Here is a 27,250-nt window from a genome sequence, read left to right as displayed (position 1 = left end):
TTACACACAAGCCTGCATACAAAGCAATCAATGCATTTTTTGCCAATGAAATAGGGTATTGACAGGAAGCATACTTATAGTCACTTTGTTGCAATGGTCCCTTCCACAAGCAATCTGGCTTTTTGTTTCAATTTAGTTTTCATCACAGTGTTCAGCTTGAACAAGACTGTACACAGGAAAGTTAGCAACAGCCTTGCATCTTGAGCATAACCTCAGTAGGAGCAATTGGATACATGAGCTCCAATGACATTTGGTGATAACTTAAGAACTTCAGTTGCCAAATGATAGAAAGAAAATAATTCCCAATGTAATCTTCTATCCTCCTTCCAATGCTCAAAAGGCTTTAGCTACCCCTCTTGGGCACAAGTAGCATGTTAGCTTCCATTCAGCATGTCTCTAATAGGGCTCCCCCTCTCCCTAACCCCTTGTCTAGTCCTTGATTATCCTCGGAAGGAAAAGACAAAATGAATGGTTTAACTAAGACGAAGAAGGAACTTTTGACAGAAATAGAAACAAGCCAGTGGTTGCGGTTTGTTGGTGGTTCTTGTTTTGTTTTTAAAAGAAAACCAACACACAACTCAATAAGTTTAATTGCTCTCTCTCAAAAACATCTTTCCAAAGTGTCCATCTTCAAAGGAGGGCCAGACTTCCCTAGAAAAGTACATTAGCCATACTTTTAGCAAGTTTGAGTTTGTTTGCTTGTTCCCCCGCACCCCCACAACATATAGGTGTTTTTTCATTGTGGCTGATACTCCATGAGCCATTTCTAGACAGCTTGAGAGCTGTAAGAAAGAGATCCTGAAAGAATTCTGCAGAACTTCCCCAACTGTCTGCAAGTCTGGCCCAAGTTTTGATGTGTCTTATGTGTGACACCCACTTCTTGCTGAGCACAAATATAATGAGGTCACAGGTTCAAAAAAGCAAAATTAAAACTTCTAAAGTATTAAAAAAATACATTTTGTTTCAGATTAACATTTTAAAACATGCAGCAATGCAAGCACCTGCCAGACATCACATTGAAACTAGAAGGTTATTTTCTCCCATGCTCTTCCAGCACAGAAATACCTTTCTAAAAGTAAACTGTTTTAAATCAAGTCATGGTCTCAGAAGTCACAAAACAAAAAGATGCTTAATGCGAGGTTATATGACCACCAAAGAACAGCACAAGCTATACTGTGTATTATGGACATACTTCAGCTTTATTGTTCCAGGCTGTGCACAAAATACCATTCTGGAGGCTGCAGAAAAGTCACACAAGCAAGCTAAACCAAACTACCACTGATGTCATCATTTTCCTTTTATCAAAAATTATAAAAATCAATCTATCTGTCACAGAAATCACATCATTATTCCAAGTAAAGATGGAAGTAGAAAAACTTAACTTTTTAATGTCTTTGATATGAAAATATAAATTAATATCTTAGCAAAAGAATGTATTTGTCTTTGCTGCTTTCTTTCGTACAGTAGTCTGGGTTTTTGAGCAGAATTCTCACACAGTTCAAGCAATGGCTCAGAACCTAGCATCACAGTCTAGTGCTATTTTTTATTTTAGCAGATGCTAAAAAAAAATAAAGAAAGTGTTTAATTGTGCACCTGAATTTGTGCAATGAGGAGCTGACAGACAAGGATCTGTATACCCTATATTCAGTATTAGTTTATGGGAAGTGTTTCATTATGTTACAGTTTTTTCCTATATACAGACACACTTTTATAACATTTTTTTTTAAAGAATGTGAGAGGGTACCTCTAGAATTCAAGTGATGATAAGCTGATGTTAGCAAAGTGAGTTATTAATGTGTTTATTCCAGTTGTATAGAATAAGCACTATGTAGCTACAAAAAGAACAACTTTTTTTTTCTCAACTTGGTTTACTTTGCTACAATTGCTGGTTACCAACCTTTATGTCCCTGAAAGTTTTAATAAAAACGTAAAAGGGTTCCCTCTTACAGTCCAATGACAACTGCTTTTCTGAAACTGTTGGAATGGCAAATCCAAACATAATCCAAACACATCTTAACCAGCTTGAAATTCCAAGTGTGTACAACAATCACATTAACTGAACCTCTCCCTGAAAGCAGGGAGATGTCTGAATAAGAATGCTGGAAATAAAAACAAATTTTAACAGTGTATTTTGTACTTTGATACTGACGAATACTCAATAGTAGATGAAAGACAAACAGTCACAGTTCCAAAAGAAATAGACATTACAGTTAATAAGTTTCATTTTTAGATGGCTTGGTTCAAGCTATGACTCTGGCCAGACTAACCTACTTGAAAACTAAGACGAATTCTACAAGAAATATCATTACTTTCCAACACAGCTTCTCAAAATAGCAGGAGCAATCATGAACCATTTTATCAACACAAAAAAAGCAACTGAAAAAATCAAAGAGATTCGCATGCAGATAATTTACATGAAACAATCAAAGGAAGTCACAGTGTAAGACACTGCTGTCCCAAGTCCAAATAGACTATACCGAGAATCCCTTTTAATAGGCAGGTTTTTGACAAAAAGTCCTACAAGCACTCGCTAACACGACTCTGGAAATTTAGGACCAACTTGAAGAACGGTTGTGTTAATAAAAAGGCACAAAACTGTTTCCATCCGTGCATTTTCTAGACTAGTTTTTGTGGTTCTGGTGAGAGATCTGAAGAAAAACCCTATAAAAACAATATGGTACACAGAAGTTTATTTGCTTTTACTGTTGCTACCACCACTAAAGAAAGCGCTTTTGTGGAAAAATTACAGGATAAATCTGAATTCAGTTATAGTCAAAAAGCCACAATTATAATCCAAGTTTTTCTTTGAAGTCTCGCTTACACAGAACTATTCCAAACCAATAGAAACATACTAATTGGTCTTGGACAAAAGCCTCTCATATTTTGCACTCCTCTGCAATGTCTGAAACAAGGTGACAATATTTTATTGTACTACAAAAATACAAGAGACCAGAAGGACTGTGAAGACACCCACCCATCCGTGCTAGTCATACAGGGCAGGTGGGAGAGAACAATAATCACGTTTCCCACACAATGTACATTTTTGGTGGAAACAGATACACACAGAAGGATTTTTCTGAAGCCTGATACTCAGGTTGTGTGGTACAAGAAAGTACTCTGAATTGTTTTTAACAAAATCAGAAAAACCTTCCTGTAGGGAAACAGTATTCCTAAGTATGATGAACTCCTGCTTCTAAGCAGAGAAGTCAAGTTGCCTGAACAGACAAAAGTGTTTTCCTTTTCCCATTTTAGAAACTGCTTCTCTGATAGATAAAAATTAAAATATGCATATTTTTATGTAGGGAGAGGGGAAACATACACATACACACATCAGGTCAGTAGAAAGCAAGAAATTATAAAATAGCCATTTCATTTTTATTCTGATTAGTATACATGTGTTTATCTTTTCTGTTCTTCAGCAAACTCCTGATTTAGAAATCACACCTTCTCCTACTTATTTTTATAGCCAAGGTCAGGTACTACACAGAAATCTCTAATGAAACTGCTAAGTTCAACCACAACTGCTGAAGATACAGAGCTTGGAAGGTACAAAAAAAAAAAGATTACCTGTTTTATGAATAATTCTCCTCTTTCTGATAAGAAGTTTTAAAATGCATGATTCAAGGTGAGCACAATTTTTCCCATAGTTACTCACTGATTGCTTTTTAACACTTACCCTGGATGTTGCCACAGATTTGCATGTCTACCCTCAGGAAGCAGTTCCCTCTTGTTAAGGGGAGTAATACCTATTGCTGCTTCTAAAATAGTTATGTATTTCTTGTACCGCATCCTGCCTTTCTCAAGAGTTCCACCACACTAAGTTATCATCCAAACGCAGATGCTGCAACTGAAGTCATGCCTCTTCACTTATCTGAAATGCTGCTTTTGAAAACATTCTGCAAGTTTGAAGCATAAAAATAATGCCTTTTCCCCCTCTCTCAGGCTTGAACAGTTAGCAGAAGAGAGAGAGAAACCAAAGAAAAACTCCTACCAGATTCCCCAGAAACGTCATTGTTACGTAATTCAATCTTTGAATAAGACACTAATGAAAATGATTGAAGAGACAATCACGGTTCTAAGCCTGGCCGGATAATGCACACTCTCCAATTGACTAATCCTTTGCTAAATCTCTGCTGCCTATAATCTTTCAACTGCTAATGGAGCACTAGGTAACTTCTCTGTCAAATCCATCCAGGGAATAAAAGAGATCTGCACAGAAAACTTGAGACCTTTTTAGACAGTGACAGACAAAAATAGCTTTTGCCTTAACTTTTCTCACCAGAAAGCATCAGGGCACCAGAAAGCTCTCTACATTAGAAGTGTCATGAGGGATTTATCTGATCTACTCAGAAAAGGCATGGAGAAACACTTCCTTACATGGCTTGTACAGAATTAAGAAAGCTGGAGACTACCATTATTATACCTAGTAGTCATTCCAATGTGCCTCACATGATGCCAGAAGCCACATCCCACATTAAAATTGTTCTGCCCATCAGGTAAGTAACTGTGTGTGCCAAAGAGCACAGGTATGAACTACAAAGGTGGAGACAGATACACATGTTGAAAGAAGTAGCAGTGACATTTCGGAAACACTGCAGTACCGTCAAATTGCAATATTCAAAGAGATGTACTTGATTGCAAAACTAATCAAGGAAATGTTGATGTAATGCTTCTTAGACAGTAAGAAATGAATGCTTGTATATATAGTAACATGTATAAATATTATGCACTTCTACAGTAATAGAGATAAAAACATAGAAAGAAGAGATGTGACTGGAAGACTGAAGCCTTGAACCACAGTTCCCTCTATAAACTGTGCATTTTAGCTATTCCCAAATATTATTAGGCATGTGTGTATTTCTGTTGGGGTGATTTCGTACTGCATGCTACTTATTTAGAAATCAAGATGAGAACAGCTCATTTTCATTTCTTGTGCTATGAAATATTTAGCTCTTAACAACAAGATTTGTTTAACTATTTCCAGGTCCTACATTACTTACAATCCTGCATTAGCCAAATTTGGTGTTTAATAATTCAATCACATTTGTAGGTTATGTTAGCACATGCATACACTAAACTATCTCAAATAACTAAATAAATAGCAATCCATGTGACAGATCTCAGAAGAGCAAAATCAAACACCTTTTAGATTCAGGGAATACCACTACAATCGTCAGAGGGAAAAAAAAAATTTCACCTACACAGTTGCATGCTGACAAGGAGTATGTAGCCTGAGATTCTGTGATGTGTTAAGAAAAATAATTAATATATTAAAACCATAAAAATTAAATTAAGCAAAAATTTACTTCTCCAGGTCCAAAAAAAAAAAAAAAATCACTTAACTACAACTTTAAACATCTGTATACAAAACATTAAGAAGCTTAGGAAAGCAGAGTACTACTAGAAGCCTGCAGCACAGCTAACGTCTTTAAGCCTGCACGCATCCTGGCTTCTGATAGCTTTGGTAGCTCTACCGTAAAGGCAGTACTGAGAAGAAAAAGACAAGACAAGAAGTGAGCACTTTTTGACAATTCCAGTTTTTAAAGATCTTCTGACTGTAGGAGTTCATGACAGCTCTATTTTACTCAAAAGCAGAAATATTTTGATAAAATCCAGTCTTCCCTCAAGGCTGCTTTTATTAACAACTTCAGTATTACCACACTTTCTCCTATGAAGTTTTGGTATTTCTTTCTGTCCACCCTCTCCCTTAACACTTTTTTAACTCTAAACTTTCCCCTTATAGATCGAAGAAATAGTTCTTAAAAAACTTCCCCACAGTAGTTTTCCAAGCCAATTCTATGCAGTCTAAAAAGCATTCAGTGCAGCTCTGTTCCATCTTCTGTCTCTCTGAGCAAAGCCTATTAATTCTGACCAGAAAAGCAGCCCCATGACTAGTGTTGTACGAAGAGAAGCCAAGCCCACACAATAAGCACAAGTTACTAACCAAGTACTGCTTTCGGTTAAATGATGCATGAAATCTCCAGGTATCTAGAGGGAGAAAGACTGATTCACAGTTTATCAACTTCCTTCAACTTTATTTGGAAACAGAAATTCACAGCTGCTAGTACATGCACTGTTAGTGAAGGATGACTTTTGTAAAGCAAACAAAAGTCTAACACGTACCTTCCTTCATCCATTGTTTCCTGCTTGAGCTTTATCATCCACTCCCCTTTTTCTGTCTTTGTATTTTTTCAGGAAGAACAGAAACCAAGTTTTATTTAAAGAAGACAGTGCAATTTTCCTAACTGAGAACACACAAGTGATGCCTCAGAAAATACAATATATTTATGAGAATGGGGAAAGAAAGACAGAGCTTTTTTCTCCATTAAAGAAACATTTATGAGATCAAAGCAAAAGCTTCCTTTTGCTCTAATCCTCGACAGATGAAAACAGTCATACTCTCTTAATTAGAGGTAGAGCATACTTCATGTAAACTGATGACAGAAGCATGATCACATCTTCAGTCACTTCAGACAGAACTACAAAAGAGACAACCATTGCCCAACACAGCCACAAATTACTTTCCATCTTGTGAAAAAAACAAAATCCTGTTCTTTCTCATCTTTCAACAAAAATCTGTAACAGCTACAGATCAAAGAATTCTCTTATTAAGAGAGCAAAGAAACAAGCATCTCTTCCTACATGCTTTTGTTCAGGTGATAAGAATAACTGTAACAGTCAATTGTTAACTTCCAGAACACACATATTTTGTTTGTGCCATACAGCTGAAGAAATAGCTTGAAAAATAACAAGCATATACACAAAGCTTGATCCGTTAAAAAAATCTTATGGTAGGGGAGCATCAAGGATCAGACTGGGACTGCGGGAGGCGAGAATGAAAAGAGAGGAGGAGGACCTGGAAACTTCTTCCACACAGCTTCATAGATTGCAGTTGCTTTTGGCCCCTCCTCAGAGATCGTCCCTTCCCTGAACAGTCCATATGTTCCTGGAGATTCTCAGAATCAGCTTATACAAAGTTGTGCTAAGGAGGCTAGAGACACCAGTAGTCAAATCTGCTGGCTATTAAGCAGAGCTAGATGATGAAGCAGATGTTAGAATAGAGAGTGCAAGCCAGACTACAGACAGCCTTACTGTTAAGAGTGATGTGCAGGAGAGATTTATGGGTTTTCTCTAAAGCCTTAAAAAAAAAAAAAAAGCCCAACCAAAAACGAATGAGGTAAAGCAAATAACAGCTAGCTTGAACCAACGTGTGAAATCTTGGTTATGATGAGGCTGCATTGTTAAGCTCAGGCTCAGTTTATCAATACAATGCTGATATTAAAAGATTGATTTGGTACAACAGCATTATGACAATACAATGCTTTTGGGAGAGGTATCACTGAACCAGCATTAGGAAAAAGCCACAGTGGCCCAAAAAATCTGAACTCGTGCCTATCTCAAAGAAAACATACCCACATCTAACTAGACATCCTAAATCTGACATTCACATGAATATGAACCACACCCCAAACGTTTGTACACCTTTAAGAAATCAAAAGAAATTTCTTAAAAGCAGTTCTAGATTGCTGGGACAAAACAAAAGCAGAGACAAAAGCATGAAAAGGGAGTAGGCATGGATAAAAAACAGAACAAAAGGGTTTTGTATTTTGCCTTGCACACTTCTTATTGACCCTACTATTGTATCAGGCAGTATTTCTGTCTGTCGTTTTCACGTTATTCATGTGAAAAGAGAGCAGTAATGAGTTTCGTTTTCTTCCTAGATTAGCAACCATGGTTATCTGAGGTTCCAACACTCAGATGCACAATGACAATGGTGACCTAAATTCAGGAAGACTTGGGTAGCTCATGTTTCCTAAAAACAAAGCCTGCAGCTGATGAATACACACCAGGGCAGATGCTGTACCAGATATCAAACCAGAGCTCCCACAGCTCACTCTATTATTACTAAGCTTGGATCATAAACATCCTAAATACATTCACAAATCCAAGGGCCATCTCACACTGAACAGAAAGGAGTTGACACAGTCTGCATTCTCATTTGGAACAGAAAACTACAATATCCCCTAGCGACATGCACTTTCAAAAAGCAACCTACTTTAAAAGAAAACAAAAAAACTAACCAAACAAAAAAATCCTAATAACAAGCTAACTAAAATCCAACCCAAACATTAACAGTTTAAGGTATTAAATGACCTGAGTGTACTTCACTGCTGCATGAAGCTGTTTAATTACTATGCTGCAGTCAGTACCTGTTTAAATTATGTAATATTTAAGTAAAAATAACCTCAGCCGTCTACTGTTGAATGCTGGCTTTGTCTGGTAAAAAAATAAATCTACTAAAAACAAAAAGCAAAAAACCACACAAAACAACAACAAAAAATCCAACTAAACAAAAACTCTACAAATAATAAATAATCAAAAAACCCTCCCAAACACTAAACAAAAATACCCACATAATTGCAGCAGGTTCCCAATCATAATTTGCCTACTCAGAGAAGAAAATTACTTTCTGAAGTGGGACCAGGATAACGCAAGTACTGCTAAAAGATCATTAAAGAGCAACAGAAGGTTTCTAAGACTCTGGGAACAAGCAGTAAACAAAGTTTTCAAGGGAGCAGACATAGGGATCCAACCCAGTGCTGTTCTTTCTGAGGAAGAGAATATATTTAGATAATTTAGGAAAGTGCCCCATGGTTGCACAGCTCTATTTTGACTGTGCAGGTCCTCAATGAATTTAGAGGACTTGGTCATGGGACAGAGACAGAACCTTTGACTCGGAGAGGTGAAGTGCACTAGTGCGTGCGTGCCAGCATGGTCATGCAAAACCAGTCATACCCAAGTAGTGCTCCAATCTATGTAGGTAACACACCATTTGCAAACATTCTTCACTACGGCAAGACCAACATATTAGAAGACAAAATTATGCCTTATATACTCACTGCCATAAATATTTGTTTTACAAATAGATTGTCTCATTTTTGAAAAGTTTTATGAAGTTCACAGAAATCCCCTGCAATTTAGGATTAAGGTCCACAGCCTTTCTGCATCTGATGCCAAGGAATAATTGGCAAATATAATAAATTATTTTTCCCAGCAATTAGAATTTTCATACCTCTTTGAAAATAAACCAGACTTGAAAATCCCTAACCTCAAAAACCTGTAGCTGTTCTAACATGTGAGTGCTTTGTTCACCCTATTATTAGAATGACCAATTCCAGGATTATTACAATAGGATGAAACTATATTGTCCCTAAGCACATAAATACTGTTATTTCAACAATTACAAGTGAAGAGTCTTGTAACACAAGATTTCCATTACCCTACAAGGAAGTTCTGGAGAAAAACAAAGTTGGTAACTATTAAAACACACACACAAACACTATCACCTAGACTTGCTTTAAGTTAAATGCAGTTTTCAAGTAGTCCTGGAGTATTAGACCATTCCCCAGTTCAGGATTACTATAGTCGAGGAACTTTCTAATGCTTTTAGGCATATAAGTTTTATAGAGATACAACACATCCCATTTTGTGAACTATGCCACTGCCTAAACATTGTTGTAATCACTTTTAAATCAGAAAGATTTCCTGGTTGTCCTTAGAAGACACTGAACCAGGAAAAGGAGGATTATGCAATCAAAAAAGTATCAGACACTTAATTACTTTGATGCTTCATTCTGAAGAGCTCTATTTTGATTATAGTTCACACGAAGTATTGAGATCACCCCAACTCCACTGTGTAATTCCCAACACTCACCTTTAGTCTCACAAAAACCCAGTGCAGTGGCACTGAGCACATCAGCAGTTACTGACAGTGACACAGGGCAACAGCAAATGACAATTACACACAGTTTCTCCAGTCCACAGTGACATCCTTTTGTAAAGGGAAGAGAAGTCACTGCCATTAGTTGACACCAATGTTTAGGGCTTAAGATGTTTGCATGTAACAGTCTGGAAGCAATTATAACAGTAAACTCACCTAAACGCCAAATACATGCAGTAAACTTCCTCAGAAGCCTGATGAGAGCCCACAAAATCCTTCTGATAATATTATACTAAGTATAAATCTTACTGACCATGTCTAAGTGGCACACACGTGCCTACTAAATGCAAAACATTTCAAGGTCTCTTAAAGCAGCCTGATGATCTCTCAATTAGTATTCATTCACACAAGCAAACTTCCTATACCTTCCAGTACCTGGTTCTTGCTATGTCAGGACTTCATGTACCCTGACAAGAATCACAATTTGGAAGAGCTTATAGTTAAAATGATGAATGCTTCATAAATGAAAGAAGCAGTTTTATCAGTCATAGCACATACTAGTTTCTCTTTTATTTTCCCTGAACTATAGGTGAATCACAGTTCTCAACCTTTAAAATAAAACATTGAGGAACAAAAGAAAAGGTAAATTATTTTGTTGCAAATGATGCGACCTTGATAATTACATGCAAAGGTCAAAACAAAGCAGACCTTTGCAGCCTCTGCTGGAGCACAGCTGTGGAGTCAAGAGCCCTTGAGTACCATCTTAACTGTGGGAACTGGTGTAGCTTTATAAACTGAAGCCAGGGAGCAGATAATTCAAAGATTCTCTGTTTCAAGTGAATAGCTACTAGAAAGCAACATTGGAGGCATGAAAGTTTTCTGATTGGTTATATGACTCTTACACAAGTATGTTCAAACAGCATGTACTTTCTCATGCTGGAAAAAATATGCAAACAGGTTTCAAGTAGGGGTATGTAAGGGCAGTGTTGTCTACTAAAGCAAGTGCATGCCACTGGTAGATCAACCTTGGCACTTCAGGATGAAAATCTTATGTACCTGGGCTCCAGCACGGCACTTTAACAGGGCAATTAAACATTTGTCTTCTGGAACTGCCTGTTCCTTTGTTTCACGGTTCCCTGTTAACTTGAAACTTCCCCTGACCCAGTTAGCCAAAGCCCAAGGCACGGCTGGAATCCACTCGGGATGTGCCAACATAAAGATTTCAGGAATTCTCTGAGCAACAAAGGCAGCCCAAGCCCCCGACGGCGGGGGCCTGCGCTGGCGGGGGACCGCCTCCCCCCCGGGGGAATAACCCGGGTAAACAAACACCCCGACTCGCCGGTGACATCTCTCCCACTTTCCAGGTAGTATCGCACTCTCCCGGAAAGTACTTATCACGGAAAAAGTCACGGAGAGCCGCTTAATCCCGTTAGAGAAAAGCCGATCCCCGGCCCGAGCGCGGCTGTTCGCGCCGCCCAGGTGCGCGGCGGGAGCGGGACCGGCCCGGGGGCCCCGCGGGGGCGCGGCGGGTCCGGCTCCCGCGGACAAAGGCGGCAAAGCGCGCCCGAGGAGCGCAGGCGAGGGGCCGATAAAAGCCAAAGCACACAAAGGGACGAGAGGAGAAGCCACGCAGCTCGCGGCCGCAGCGCGGCCCCCGGGGCGGGGAGCGAAGACAGCGGTCGCGGGGGAAAGGGGTGCCGGAGGGCACCGCACCTGCCCGGGCGGAGGAAAGCGGCGGGGAACGCGGGTTCGGGGCGGGAATATCCCGCGGGGATACTCGCCTGCTCGCGGAGGGCGTCCGGCAGCGGGAGCAGAGGTCCCAGAGGCGGCCCGGCGCTGGGACTGCGCCTTGCCCTGCCCCGCCGCCCCGGAGCGGGCAGATACGGGGGCGTCGAGTCCGAGCGCGGGGCCGAAGCTGGGACTAGGGCCGAGGCTGGGGCTGGGTCCGGGTCCGCTGTGGCCGCTCCCGCCGAGTCGGGCGATTTCCTGCGGGGAGCGGGCGGGGGCGGCGCGGCCACGCCGGGGCGGGCTCCCGCCGCAGGTGCCGGCCTCGCCCCCAGGTGGGGAGGAGAAGGAGGGAGGGGTGGGGAGGGGAGGGCAGGGAACAAGCAGGGAACAAGCAGGGAGGGGCGGTAGCGGCCGGACGGGGCGGGCAGTGCGCCCCCTCCTTAGGCGTGCCCCCACCTGCGGCTGCCGCCCCTGCGGTCCAGGGGTGCTTTAGCCCGGCTCCCCCCGGCCCACGCCCGCACACACCAACACCCGTGGCGGCGGCAGGGGAACAGGAAATACCGGTCGCAGCCCGGTGCTCCGCGCCGCTGAGTCACCGCGGCGAGGCCGCCCCGCCCCCGGCTTTTCTCTGCCCGTCCCGTCTCTCGGCAGGGGACCCCGGCTGTGCCCGAGGCACCCCGCTCCGGGCCCGGGCAGCTGAGCGGACCTGCGGGCGGGCACGGCGAAGCCCTGTCGCCGCTGGCAGGGTACACCGTCACCCAGCCCAGCACTTGGGTGTGTTTTCCGTTTACATCAGTGTTTTGTTTGGAACTTGGGATCGTTGCCCATCTGAACCTTCCTAACGGGAAGACCTCTGAGACAGCCTTTAACGCAAAGGCGCAGTGTTCCACGTACGCCTCTCAATCTGCTTTTGTCTGCCTTTTATCACAGAAGAGCTGCGGCCGCTTTACCGGCAGCTCGGTAGGGCTCTGTTCACACCATCAGTCAGCTGAAATACACAAGACTAGCAGAAGGCAGAGTAGCTCCATTTCCAGGCTGGAACACCCCGCCTCACTCCCCAAGTCCACCAACACTGTTCGTGAAACTGTAACATACCACGAGGGAAATACACTTCAGGCTGGCATTCCACAGGTATCAGCTTTCAGCATCACTGCTGTCCTGCAGCCGAGATGAGAAAGGCAAGGCCAAACAGCCCTGGCAAGATTCTTCGGAGTCATATTTCTTCTCCATTGTAAAGCACTAAATGTCACCAGGAATTCCTTATCGGCTTTCTTATCTGGTGGACAGTTAAACCCCTTACAAGCCCCTCTAAAATTAAACAGCACACTCCCACCCGTATCAGGCCAGCAGAACAAAATCTACTTACAAGTTTTCTGGTTTGTTACTAGTTGCAGGTGAGAAATATTCTAGATTCCCACAGCCTTTCCAATTCAGATAAATTTTGTTCTCAATAGGTACAGCTCATGCATGGTATCTCATACAGAAAGTAAGATAAAGAAGGCAAACACTGCCCTTCATGAAGGGGCTGGACTTTGGAAGGAGGCCCTGAAAGAGCCTATTTTATTACAGCAAATACGAAACAGGATTCAGATATTGCATGGAAAAAGCCTGCCTGTAGCATTGTTAATAATTAACGTGCATGTGCATACAATAGCTGTCAAATGCCTACTTCAGTCTAAAAGCCCCAACAGCAAAAATCAGAGGGAAAAAAAAAAAAAGAATAGTCCAGGGCAAAATCATAAACTTGAGGTTTTCAGTCATCTACAGGCTAACTCTGCAATCAGCATGTAATACAATATTGCATTCAGGCAGAATCAAGTAATGAGGAATGGAAATTTAGTCTTACTTCCAGGTATGTGTCACATCACTTGGTTTACAGTGTGGTGGGTGCCTGTTAACTTAATGAATGTTTAAAAACTTCATCTGTTAGTTCTCCAAATGTTTTCCTTTTTTCTGAAGCTTCTTTTGTAATCGTGGCCTTAGGATGCTTGGTTAATGGTTCTAAAATGCTGCTAAGAGTCGTAAGTCTGTGGACACATTAAATGTATCACTGATTTTTTTGTTTTTAGGAGAACAGTAGAGAACATCTGGAAAGGAACAATGCTTGCAAAATTACTCATTGTGTTACCAATCACTTCACATAATTACCATGATACAAACAACTTTTAAATCAATTCAGCAAACTGGAGAGAGCAGCAGCCTTACATGGCTTATTTTAAACATCTATTGTTTCATTATCTAAACTTGCCTGTTTTTCCTTAACCTGAATTTAAAAAAAAAAAGTTTGTAATTAGGAACTGTTTAAAGGACTTTAATTGTTCATGGCTCTGTTTATCCTATGCCCATTAACACAGTCTCCACTGGCCATCTCCCTTGGTAAAAGGCATGAATTTTGTCTTTGTTCCACAGTTAAATTTACATAAAATTTAAAACAGTAAAATTTACATAAAAGTCAATTTGAAACAGCGATGGATGTAACTCCACACAATTTTTTCTTATCTTTATAAACAGGATAGCAAAATCTTTAAACTCAATAGCAGAATGGCCTGGAACATGTTTGGTTACAATTATAAACCGTGGTGCAGAATAAGTTGAAAACACCATTCCCTAAAGGGCCACAACATGAAGAAGTTTGGCCCATGTCTCCCCTTGCCCTGCTAATGACATCAGTTGTTGGGCAAAGTTAATCTCTTCCTGATAGTCTTTGCTTCTGCCCCTCCCAGGCTTCCTTTACTATTTTGAATGTTCTTCCAGGTATTCTGGCTAGCCCCTGCCTTCCTTCCCAGGACTCCCACATATTACAGAGCTGGTTAGCACAGAGTTCAACCACTAACCAGAAGCTAAAAGTAATCAAACACAAACCTCTTTGTAAATCCCCTTTCTCTTATTCTGCTACCTCCTCATCAGCACAGGCCTTTATCCCATTTATTAAAACTGCCAAAAGACAGTGGGAATTTTAAGGAAATAAGATGTAATGATTTTATCACAAGGAACAGTCTTGCAAATAGGAGGTAACGTTTTCTTACAAATTACCGCAAGTGGAAAAGAAAATGATTCAACAAACACCAGACAGGAATTTAGGCACATAACTCCTGGCAAACAAAGTTTGCATTTTGCAAGCAATGCAGACTGCATGCAATTGCTGTAGCCTTGACTACATGAACGAATTGAGACTTCCAAAGAACTCTTGGGCACAGAGGAAACAAATTATAACAAGACTAGACATACTAGGTCTATCAGACTGTAAGCCAAAACCAGAAAAAAACCAAGGGTTAGATTAGCAGTTGGTGAAAACTCTGATATACCTAAAAAACCCCCAACACACCCTCATGTGCTGAGCTTGGGCAACCAGTAAAACTACCAATGGCAACACTTATCCTTCCAAAGTATTCTGCGTGTTCTCCTTCACTGACAATGGAGCAACTGTGTTGTGGTAAAAAGTAATGCCCATAACACAGTGGTTCTTATTGATACTGTCTGTCCATATTCTACATCCAAGGATTGTCCTTCAGTTACTTCTTTTGGGAGAGGTGAAGCAAGAAACTATTGACATGATGTCAGGTGGGGAACTATACAACAATCTTATTAAATTATGGAAGCAAAAAACAGTATGAAAATGTTACTTCTCTTGGGGCAATAGGCAATCTGACATTAGGATCAGAGCTCGTTCTGTGCCTCCACTCTATGAGTGTGATGGCTCATGGGACTCTCTTGCCCCTACCTAGAACTTGATGCAAGTATTAAAGCAAAAAATGAGTCATGTCCTATGATTCATTTTGTACATAGAGATAAAACTCATTCTAACTTGCTGACACTACTTATCTTCACCAGTTAAGATTAAATCCATTTGTTACTCAGATACCTAAACCCAGGAAATTGTTTGCATAAATAGCAGTAGCATTACAGATGAAGGGGAAGGCACATCAACTGTGAAAGCTGAACTGCTATTATAAAATCCACCCCAACTGGCCAAATATCTTTCCAGTACATGTTTTAAGAAACTGAAAGAATTCAAAAGCATACACATGTCTATGGCCTTCAGCCTTATCATCATACCCTCAAATCACATCTTGACATAATGAATTAAAAATTCTTCACGCAACTTTCTTTTGGTATAAACATTTGCGCCAGATGTAAGGGAATGGAGAATGAACCTCCAACTATGACTCAGATGCATGTTAGTGATCATGTTGCATGCAAATTACTTAAAATAATTTTTGGAACAGTAAATTGGAAAAAATAATTACAAGTGATCAGGCAAAGGAATAACCAGGAAAAAGTATCCTTGATTCAAAAATCAAATCATTGACTTCTACACAGATGTGTTTAAATAACTATCTGAAATTTTAGGAGATTGAGCTAAATATTATAAAAGTAACTACATGAAAAATACTTACATATGCTGTAAATTATTTTCAGTGTTCTAAAATCAAAACAGTAAAAATGTTCTATTTTTACTTCCTCGTAGTTTTAGAAAAAAAAACCTACTTTACTCTTACATTCATGAGATTTGAGGGTAATTTTATTTACCTCATCCAGTAGAGCTGAAATTTATATTGATTGTAAAACATGCAAACAGCATGCACCATTAAGCAAGAGCTGCTGCCAGTGAAATGTTCCTCTATTTAGTAGTGGGAAATAGCAGGTAACAATGCTTATACTCTAAATGCAAATATTGGGCAAGAACACTTTATAGTTATTGTTTTTCAATGACAAAATCAATCACACCTGTCAAGCTAGCTGCAGAATTATGCCAAACTAACCACAGTGTCAGAGAAACCAACAAGAAAAATATTTTGCACGTAACATCTTTTCATACAATTTACAATAGTATGGTATAATTGTTTCCTCATGCATTAGTCAACAACTTTGTCCTTCCATTTTATAGGCAATTAAAATCTGCAAGTGATAATAATATTAAAGTGCAAATGTTGAAGTGTTGCCTGTCATGATTTCTTTTAAATGTTTCTAAGATCTGGAGTATATAATTTATTTCCTTCACATTTTTAACAGCCTGACAAAGGCAGCTTCATCAGCCTAAGAACATACATGGTTCTGAGAAATTTCTGCATCAGCACAGTTCCAGGTGGAGTCTTGCTGTATCATGGTGATAAAAAGATAATGTAAGGCCACTTAAGAAATGCAGTAGAATAAAAACACTGTACATTTTGGCTACCATGAACTTAATTTTGCTCAGCTCACAAAAAAGAAAGTATGTATTTTTACTCTCTGAAGAAAAAAATAGTGGAGAAAGAGAAAAGCACAGTAACAGAATTAAATGTTTGCAGAGATATTGCTGTACAGTTTAAATTTCACATACTAGCCTTTCTAGTTCCATATCATGCTTAGAGCCACAGAAATCTAAGTAATTTAAAGTTTAGCTCAAAACAAATCCTAATGTTAAACAAACTAGAATTTAGAATTTGGAGAAAATAGAAAGTTCTGCAATACTAAGAGAAAAAACCTGTTATTACATTAATTATGACACGTTCAATGTGACTATGATGTGTTACAACAGACACAATTTTTGAGGCAATATATTCACAGTACCACAATTTATATTAGTGTAACTCATAGGCATTTTTTGTTTCAGGTGAATGTTTCAGCAAGAAAAGTTCAGTGTTTGTGTGCTGGTCAGAAGTCACCAGATAGGTCAGTCCTTACATGCAAACAAGTCTACAGACACTAAGAATTCATTACTTACTTCTGCAGAAAGAAAGCAGGAAATGAAGTGACAGGCTGGGTGACCTCAACCACCTGTACTACGTGGACAAGGATTAAAACAGTGACACAGAAAGACTGAGCACTAGAGAAAAAATATATTATTTTCATTTTTGTAGCACAACATATTGATGCCAAGAAAAACAACAGAATTAAGCTCAGGTATTTCAGCCGAAGAAAGGGCTTGAGGTTATAGTCTTTTAACTTCCATGAGGTAGAATATAATCAAGTATCTTCTTTCCCAGAATATATTAAGCAGGACAAATCCAGTTTAGTTTTTAAAGCTGTTGAAAACTCTTTTGATAGTAGTTCATGAAGAGATACTCTGTCATGAGAATACACCCAATTCCGTCCAGTCCAGTCATAGCGCTTGGGCCCACTAGAAAAAAACACAACAAAACATCACACATTGTCTAAGTACAGATTATTTCAGGAGAGCTGCTGGAAGCCTATATGTGTAATGTATGCCAGAGAGTGCCCAGAAACAGATAGCATGGGGAACGGCTGGTGGGCAGTCTGAGGAAGTGGAGCAGAAAAGGCCTGATATGTCAGGAACTACTGAGCCATCAAATATATCTGAAAGGTGACAAGATACATCAGACACTCCCAGGGGAGACAAGCACTTTCCCTTCCTGCTTTTGGCACTGATTTCCCCACAATTTCTTCTTTTATCCTTTTCTTCCCTCACCCATGTAATTTTCTTGCCCACAAATATCACAAGGGATATTTGTACAATGCTGAATTAATACCATTGATTAGTTCTTGCAGATATTCTAAGCACAGCAAAGCACAGTTTCTTTTTAGATGCAACAAAGTAATTTAGCACCTAAAAGCAAATATATTGGTGCGTGAGAGATGTATACATAAAATGCTATTTTTCTCTTCACTATCATATTGTTGCTGGCTTAATTTTTCAAGGCCTACATTAAGTAACGAGAAACAAATTTTAACACCTGGGTTCCATTCCAGACCTTGCTATCCACCTAGTTTTCCACATGCGAAACAGGAAAGTGACTGAAAGGCACTCACTGCTGTCAACATCAACCAAGCTAAGAAAATAGAAAGGAATGAAATGGTCATCAGGGATAAACAGATAAACCCCTGATCTTGTAGGACATATGCCCTAGAACACAGACAGTCAACACACAAAGTCTGCTGGAAAACAGACTGTCCTATACAAAAATGAGAACAATCTGCAGGTTTTCTCTCCAAAAGCATAAACACTAATCTGAACCTTGAATATCCTGAATTACTCACAATAGCCAAATGACGAACTTTCCAACCACTAATCATTGTATGAGCAGTTACAAAGACAAGCACAAATCCAAGTCACTTTCACTGAAATATCACTGGCTGTATCTAGAAGTGGTAACTATTTTAATCAGAATTATGTGCTCCTGTTACTTTACTTAGTATTTCTCACTTCACCTTTGCGGCACAAGCATATGTTTATACTCTCCTGCACCTAGAGAGCGATAGAATGGGATCCTGTCATTCATGAAAATCAGGCTAAGACAGACCATTTAATCAATGACAAAGAAACACGTATATTATCTGAACTGGTTTTAAATGTTATGCAGTAAATACCAGTGATAAGGTTAGCATATGAAACACCTTCATAGTTCTATAAATGTCCAATTTACTAAAACAAATGTGACTTTTAAATTAATAGTTTAAGCAAAGAGCTGCTGAGTTCTATAAAATGCCTACAAAGTCAAATATAGAGTAAATGTATTTCTCATGGAAAGTCTGCATACATTTTTCAACCATAAGAAAAAAAAATAAATAACGTATCACATTCAGGTATTGCTAAGAAAATACTGTGTAAGGCTGAAAAGCCTTTTCAGTTCAGTTACTCTAATCTCACTGCTGGCAGGTTGCACTCATCCCCTCATGTCCTTTCTTTGTAACTAAATGAAGTTTTCACTGCAGTATATAGCTACTCAATAGCAATCAGAAGGCCAAAAAAAATTCCATGAAAATGTCTCTCTCACTTCTTGAGAAATCTGTCTCCCTTGGAATGTGTTCTTAAAGACTCAAGAACAACATTTATTGTAAAAATGCCCCAAAACTTTAAATGCAAGTGATTACTGGCAGCAACATTTGCTTCTTTCACTTCCCAGAACACTGCAGTTAAGAAGCTGTCAGTCCAGATCATACAGTATTTGCTGGAGCTGCCTTTCAGAAGTTAGGAAGTGAACACACAGCATCATATTCCAGGAAATACCACTGTTTATCATAATACCAGTTAAGGGAGTATAAAATGGAAACATTTAACTTTTTTTTCTCAAACTCCATATTCTGGAGCACGAATGTCTTAGCTCAACTAGAGCTCAACAGACAGTAATTATCTGAATTTTGGTTTTCATAAATAGATGAAGCCTTTGTGTCAGTGACACAAAAATCTTGTAGGCTGTTTCCTTCACCAGTAATACTGATCAGCTCCCTGGGTTCTTTTCCAGGGATAGTGGCAAAGGGTACAGATTCTGGGGGGAGACAACTACAACATTTTCCCAATTATCTGCCCTCCCTGCTGAAGCCAAGCAGAAAACCTGGAATGGATAAAAAATCAGAAAAGGCAGCATTAGTAAAGGCAGAGGAAGCAGCTAGCTAAGGCTCCTGTGAAGTGCAGATGGTTGACAGAAACAACCAGTGTGGGCATACATAAACATATGAAGCAGGAAATCCCACAAGCTTAAAAGGGAAGGAGCCACCCTGTTTAAACACAAAGAGAGGTTTAGATCATGACATCATCATCACTCTTTTCCAACAGAAGCTTTGTTTGTTTCTTTTTAATCATTGCTGATTATTTTTCCTATGAGTAGTCTATATTCCTGTAGACAGTGGTTTTGGGCTAGAACAGTGTACGAAAATTCTGTGTTACACACTTCCTGTATTAATTTAGGTATGCCAACATACTGCAATGTGCTCCAAACCCCTACACCAAACCATTACTGAACACTTAGACTGTATCACATTTTGAGAATATACAGAGTAGAAGGCTTACTTATGGAAAGGATATTACATGATCTTGCCATGCTCTGAAAAGAGGGAAGTACATTTCAACCTGTCTGCAGATATTACATAATTAACTTACACATAACTTACCTGGTGGGTGAGGACAGCCAAATCTGCCGGTTTGGTGTTTGCTTATTGATTACATATGTTCCCATGTCTCCACCCAATTTAACTGTTAGGACTCCACTCTTAAAAGGCAAAGAAAGCAAGAAATAAAAAATTTGCATCCTGTCACTTTGGCAACAATTACTTCCTCTGCAGTGGCAGAAACTTACGTATCTCTATCACATTCTCAGCCACCTCCCAAACAAAAATAGCAAGGAAGAATTACGTATTAAAAACTTACTTTTTTACGTAAACTTACGCGCAACCTGCATATCTTTGAGTCTGATCTAGACTTTAAATCTTTTGGTCAGAATTTGATTTTACCGTATTTGTACCATTCATAATGGTACTACTTAATACTCTTGAGCTTGAACCTGAAATGACCAGACCATTGCAATTAATTTTGCAATTATTAGAACATCATGCAATAACAACATTTTTCTATTAATGAACAATTCAGAACCAGTGTGGTTCAAAGTCAAGAAGCTTTACATGTCATTGCTAGATTTCTGAGCCATGTAATTTCACCTTACTTTTCTTAAGTAACTGTAACATTTTAACAGGCAATAAGCACATTTTTTTCTTGATAATTCTGATTTGTACCTCAAAAATGTTTCAGTTCTAAACCCTATGAGGTCTGATTTTGCTTTAGTTATGCCACCTTTAGACTATTATCCTAGTGAGCATTCATTTTCTTTTTCTTGCTCACACTTCTCATAACTGACAAAAATACTTTCTGTTCTGACTTTAAGAGTGAATAAACTTGGACTGGAGTCAATCTAAAGATGATCTGAATTATACTAATTAAAAAGGGAAACATTTCTACAGAATGGAATGTGATGATTCAGATAATAATTTATTTAGTTTGCAGTATCTCAAATACTGCAGGCACTATAGCACAATGAAGCTTCTTTAAGGGTATCATACTTTTCATGCTTAAGTCAGAAGATACTACTAAAGCTACCTATCATTGCTGGGGCTATTTGTTATGTATAAACACTACTATGGGGAAAAAATACTTTCATGTATGAGTATCTACTGCCTGCAAACATACTCTGTAGCACAACCAACAACTCAAAGCTTCCTTCTCCTACCAAGTAACTTAGTGTTAGTTACTTAGTTACTGGGTTCTGACACATCTCAAGTATCACCAGGCATAAAATAACACTCTCAGGATCCAATTTTTTATGTTAGTTCCCATGCTATTTCTGTGCATGTTAAGGGATTTACATCTGTGATCAATGCAATACAAATAATAGAGTCCCCTGGTTAAAAGTGCTATCAGGTTGTCCTCCCAGTTATTTCTTTTGGATATTGGTATAGTGCAGAGAAAGACAAGAACAAGCCACTTCTCTGGTTGTCAGAATTTCAAGTTTAACATATATCAGTGATCTTAGAATTGCAGAGATACAGCAGAATAACTGCAAGATGGGAGATTAGGCCTGCATAACAATACACAGATTTCAGCATTCTTCTCTGTGCTTTTTAGCGGCATATTAAGTATTCAGCACAATATTATGCTATATGCTACAGACACACTGTAAGTAAATAGGTTTTCAAAGAGTTAATGAAAATTTATACTATTATTTATACATGTGCCAGCTGTTAGAGAGTACTGTTGCTTTATCATTGCAAATTAAATCGAGGTTAACCTCTACTACTGTGTTGAAAACACTTCGTCATACATTTTACAATACTTCTGAAATACCAGAAAATACAACTTGAGTTTTTAAGAACTTAAAACATGGTAAAAGTACCTTGCAATTTAAGAAAGACTACCGTATGTGTTTTGTACTACTGGATGAATGTTTGCTAGCTCCTGGTAACAAAAACATTCTCCTAAAGAGATTTTTTTCCTGAACATGAAGATATAAATTGCGCAAAGCAATCGTTTACAACAGGCGCAACAGACCTTTATCACGTTCGCCATCTTGTGGCTTCCTGCAGCACTGACCCTGTTTGTTTGGAATTAAAACCTGGGCTGTTTAACCTTCTGCTTTTAACAGAAACGACAGCATATTATTGTCATCACACAGTCTATACAATAAAGGACCATGGGTAAAAATTAAGATGTAAAAGTATTACCTTTTGAGCTTCACAATAAGTCAGTGTCAAACACAATCCAACAGAGAAAAAATTATGACGCAAGAGGAACTCATCAGCTTAACATAATGAAGTGTCTAAGAATATTAAAGAGGTAAATTTTAACCACTGCTAATTTTTGTCCTAAGCTAGTTACATCAGCCTAATAGGTGCTGATATCCTAAAACATGCTGAAGAGTAATGGTTAAACAATGCTTTTTACCAGAAAAGCAATTAGCTGCAACAATACCTATATACTTAATTAAAGTAACAGATAATATTTGTTAACAGAAAGCTAATAACAGTGTATTTGTTTATATCCTAGTTATCAGAAATAAAGAATGAACATTATGATGACAAAGCTACATAGAACCAAGTCCAAAACTACAGGGGCTTTGGATTGGTTTTGTATGTTGCACAGTGCAACCCAAACCATCCAACTCAACATCCTTGAGAATAAAACATTAACTGACAGTGCCAGTGCCAATCTATTTATGTTAAGACATGAAGTGGAAGCAGTAGTTGTGTGACCTCAAAAAAATGCAGTAATGAAAGACCTGTCTAGCAGACAGTAGCATACAAACAGAACTCTTCTCCAAGTCATGCTGAGGGCTGTAACACAAAGACCACTTCAGGAACTGCACTTACATAAGAACTAATAAATTCCCTATACAAATAAAACTGACATTTTTAATCTGAGTCTGTCACTACTGTAAAAGAATTTGAGTGGCTGACTACTGAAGGGTCCAGCCATGCAATGACTCCAGTGACAGTAGCCTTCTCCCTGTGTATGTTCCTCTCACTTCTGCAACAGCCTGTGCAAGCACTGCATTCTCTTGTTGCTACTCTCCACCAAGGCTCTCATCAGTAAAGCCATATGCTACCTGGTCAAGACAAACGCTGCTCCTCTGTATTTAGAGCAATCTGTATTCTGTATTCAGGGCAATCAAAGAAACTGCTCTAACAGTTACACGTGATGTACCATGCTATGCAGGCCTGTCCTAATTCTAGTAGGGCATGTAGGCCTACTGTTCTGGTACTCACCAGAAGGAACTGATTGTTATGCCAGATGTCTGTGCCTGTTTAGGTAAATTTACAGATCAGTGGGAAATCAGAAAACTGTTTCTGTCTCTTCTTTTGCTCATTTGTTATTCTACAGTACGTCTTTCTCTAAACATGAAACATTTAAAATCCCCAAAGCATAAAACAGTATGTGTTACTTTTTACCAGAATTGTTGCCCCCATCAGTATATAATAAAGCTGTAAAAACTCACTGTATTCCATGTGTCAGCACTAAGGTGACTAATTCAAAATATTCCTTCAAATAACAGAATACCCCCCTACAATAACTACAGTAGTAATATAATGTTTAAAACATACCCCTAAAGATACATCATAATCTTCTGGAGTAAAAGGCTTATCTGTCAGGTCCTCAAAGAAATCTGCTAAGGAGTCCAGTGTTTCTTCAGCCAGTTTTTCATAAGTGGTCTCATCTAAAGTGCTACAAATGACACCGAAGTCTATAATTAGAAGGAAATGCATGGAAAACAGCATTTTACCTATAATAAAAACATCCAAAGACCGTGACCTTGGATGAAACAGTAACCATGAAATGATCACATAAAACAAGTGGTCATTTTTCTTAAGGCGGTGTAGGTAACAATCCACCTTATAAATGAAGGTGGAATTTTGATATTAATTGGTATTAGAAATCTCTTAACTGAGGAAAATGTACTTATTTCCTTAGATATACTAACACCCATTTTAGTAAACAGAGTCAAGATTCAAAGTAATCCATTTTCATAAAAGGACTTATGTAAGAATTACTTTGTTTTGAACTCTACAAGCAGAGACAAAAGCATCTCCTGTTTAGAAATATTTGTCATTTGTCTCTACAAAACTTGCTGTTGCCATAAGCAGTTTAGAAACATCAATATCACATGCCATGTTTACATACAGCATTTGCCTTCTCAACTGGAATTACCAACACAGCCTGGTAATTAGATGTTATTTGAAGTGTGCTTATGAACAAACACTTATGAGTTACATTCTTCTCCAGAGAGTCTCAAAGCACCCTTGTGGCCATTACATAAAGCTTACAGCACCTGTGAGACTGTTTCTGTTTTCCTCTTTAGTGGAACAAAGTCTAGATCAGTTTAATTAACTAAATTTAATTAAATCACGTAAGTTGTTCCATCTGTATCAATGTCAGCTTTTAACTGTGTGTGTAGATGGGTAACTTCAGCAACAGACAATTCAATAAAATCATCTCAGTTTTTGCTAACACTTACAGGAATATGACAGTTACCCTGGGCTGAATATATAATATATATCAGTTTGTAATATAGAACATATTTTTTTTTTAAGTCTCTCTTTATCCAGTTACTGAAATATGCTCTATGCCACTTATGTGAGGGACATCACAGAAATGCCTTAGGGCACACAGAACAGAAGGCCTCCAGATCAGGTAGGATTCATGTTCAGGTTGAGGGTGCACTTCAGGTACTTAAAAGCAAGAGCCATTTCAGACATCTGCACAATCCTTCATTGTGTCTCCAACTGCTGCCTCAGAAGGGGAGAAGTCTGTAACAGATGCTGTGTCACATTCTCTCAGAACAAGCAGAAATTTCACATCCTCTAACATACATGGAATGGTGCTAGACACATGTGCTTAGCTACGTGAGTTATTTCCTAAGTGACTTCCCAAATGCACACAAAATGCTTTTAGCTAAAACTGTAGCTGTCCTTTATATCACATCAACACTGCATTGCATTTAGTAGTCTTACTATGTATATAGACAATGTATATAGTCTTACTATGTATATAGACTATGTATATAGTCTTACTATGTATATAAGTAATTTTAAAAATACCCAACGGATATTTTCATATGAATATCTTGAAATACATTTTACCTTGTGTCACTCAGAGTTCCTGCATTCCTCAGATTAATGAACCAAACACTCCTGCTCTTCACATCTGAAGAATACTGTAACGGCTGTTTAAAATAAGCACAGTAAAATGGAATAAAGTTAAAATGTAAAGAATTACAAACGATGTATTTATCATATATTTATCATATAAATTAAACAGTCCCTTTGAGTCCTGTTCATCCCCAAGTAAAATGTTCATAGTCTATATCACAGGGCTAACATGGAAAGAATTATGCACTTTTAGTCCTTTGATAATTGAAGCAATCTAGAATATCCTTGTCTTCCTCATACAAACCAACAGAAAAACCCCCACAACCTTTCATTCATAGAAGCGTGAACTACGAAAAGAGAACTACTCTAACTTCTCTATTGTTCTACCACAGAATTACTGAGCAACTTCAGACAATAAAATGGCTCAGGCCCAGATTTTCCTAAGTATCCACTACTCAAAAGCTGCACTATCAACAACACGTGTCCCTCTGCTGGAAGTCATGAACATATTAAAGTGAAATAAACACAAACCCTGAATCCTCCTTATGTACAAAAGAGCCAAAACTGCTTCAGTCCAAATTTCTCTGTAAAACAAGCCGTTTCCTGCCTCTTGGCAGGAAAAAGAAAAAATTCTAACTAACAAATCAAAATTATAGAAAAACCGTATCACCATACCAGCAGTACCAGACAAGGGAGCAAAATGGGTAACCCTTTTGAGGGAAACCAACACAAACATAACTCTAATCTCCAGGTCAGACGCATTAGCAGAAGTACTTATGCTATCCACTAAGAAATGAAGATAGCATGCTTTCCACTTCCTTCTTAAGTGGAGCTGACCACTTGGTTTAATGGTAAAACAGCATTCATGATTGCTTTTTGTGTAGTCTGAAATTCTGTATTTCTGAAAACTTCAGACCGAGTCGAAAAGCAAGTAATATTTGCAAAGGACCTATGACTGCCTCTCTTCAAACACAGAAGAGCAAAGCACAGGCCGATGTCCCTGCATGTGGTGTGACATGTATCCGCAGGCACCGCCGATGAGCAGCCCGTTAGTGCAAAACTACGACACAGGCAGAAAGGACAGAACGCGACACGACGGTACAGGCCGGCAAAGTACACCGCGGTGCTTACATATTAGACTGCACCCTTTAACCTGCAGCGTTTCTTTCATACACGCTCAGGATCAAAAGCAACAAGAGCACGAACCCGCTGAGGCTCTGTCCAGGCTGAGAGGCTCTGACTCCATCGGTGTGTGCCGATACTCGGTCTGTGAGTGGAGCCTGCCAACAGCAGTGCCGGCATGCCGCCGGCATCTGCCCCCGCGTACCACAGCCGGCTAAGGCCGGCCAGCGCCGCCTTCTGCGGCTGCAGTGGGGCAGCACACGAGTGCACCAGCTCCCGGGTACTTCAGCTCCCGGGGCACGGAGAGCAGGCGAAAGGGAGAAGGCAGCAGGAAAGAGGGAAGGAGGGAGGACGCGCCCTGCTGCCGGCCGGCCTGCGGGAGGCCCGGCGGCAGCGCTGGCTACCTTGGCCGCCGCGGGCTGACACATGTGCTTGCGCCGGCGGCCGGCTCGGGAACCCCGCCTGCTGCCCTGCCCTTCCCTTCCCTCCCTGTCCGTCCGCCCGCCCCAGCCAGCGCTCGGCTACGGCCGCCCCGCCCGCCTCCGCGCAGGCCGCGCCTCGCCCCCGCAGTCCGCCCGCCCCTCGCTCACCGTGCGGCCGCTGCTGGCGGCGGCTGCGCCCGCCCTCGGGGCGCTCCCGGTGCCGCCGCCCCGCCGCGCCCCCGCCGCCGCCGCCCGTCCCGCGGCGCGCACAGCGCTCGCCACCCCCGTCCGCCACATGGCGCCCGAGCCGCTGCGGAAGCGGCGGGGCGGGGCGGGGCGGGCGCGTGTCACCGCCCCTCTGCGGCGGCGCGGGGACAGCGCGGGGACAGTGCCGGGCCGCGCAGGC

The 27,250-nt window shown here is 40.0% G+C and overlaps 2 protein-coding genes across 4 annotated transcripts in view; both read right to left on the bottom strand.

Annotated features, from left to right (window-relative positions):
• Nucleotides 1-12,951, bottom strand: part of TJP2 (tight junction protein 2) — a 64,390-nt gene extending 51,439 nt beyond the window's left edge. The window contains exon 1 of one of the 2 annotated variants that reach the window (XM_085041889.1): nucleotides 12,816-12,951. The gene's annotated coding sequence lies outside the window, so the exon portion shown is untranslated. Of the gene's footprint in view, nucleotides 1-11,498; nucleotides 11,636-12,815 lie in introns of those variants that run through there. The other variant, XM_085041890.1, reaches the window with a different exon arrangement.
• Nucleotides 12,952-15,525: 2,574 nt separating this feature from the next.
• Nucleotides 15,526-27,173, bottom strand: FXN (frataxin). 2 transcript variants are annotated; one of them, XM_085041895.1, is made up of 6 exons: nucleotides 27,013-27,173; nucleotides 25,292-25,374; nucleotides 23,756-23,876; nucleotides 20,279-20,376; nucleotides 18,142-18,219; nucleotides 15,526-17,549 (listed from the first exon to the last, which is right to left on the bottom strand). In XM_085041895.1, exons 1-6 carry the CDS (start codon nucleotides 27,139-27,141, stop codon nucleotides 17,396-17,398), a joined length of 663 nt encoding a protein of 220 aa, XP_084898021.1. In that variant the 5' UTR covers nucleotides 27,142-27,173; the 3' UTR covers nucleotides 15,526-17,395. The 2 variants fall into 2 exon arrangements, with proteins under 2 accessions (XP_084898021.1, XP_084898022.1); XM_085041896.1 differs by lacking the exon at nucleotides 18,142-18,219 and having other exon boundaries at nucleotides 15,954-17,549; nucleotides 27,013-27,167.
• Nucleotides 27,174-27,250: the final 77 nt, after the last annotated feature.

The sequence above is a fragment of the Lichenostomus cassidix genome, chromosome Z (genome assembly GCF_008360975.1).
Source record: "Lichenostomus cassidix isolate B80296 chromosome Z, HeHo_3.0, whole genome shotgun sequence".
Classification (NCBI taxonomy): domain Eukaryota; kingdom Metazoa; phylum Chordata; class Aves; order Passeriformes; family Meliphagidae; genus Lichenostomus; species Lichenostomus cassidix.
This window is presented reverse-complemented; position numbering and strand designations above follow the sequence as displayed.

What these genes read in the sequence shown, in the direction of transcription:
- FXN (XM_085041895.1), bottom strand. Translation starts at nt 27,141, where the DNA reads ATGTGGCGGACGGGGGTGGCGAGCGCTGTGCGCGCCGCGGGACGGGCG. An exon ending in TGGCTGTCCTCACCCACCAG is followed by an intron (nt 18,220 to 20,278) that starts GTAAGTTATGTG and finishes CTATTTTCTTAG; the next exon opens with CTTGGTTGATGTTGACAGCA. An exon ending in AAAACTAGGTGGATAGCAAG is followed by an intron (nt 17,550 to 18,141) that starts GTCTGGAATGGA and finishes GTTTTTTTCTAG; the next exon opens with TGGGCCCAAGCGCTATGACT.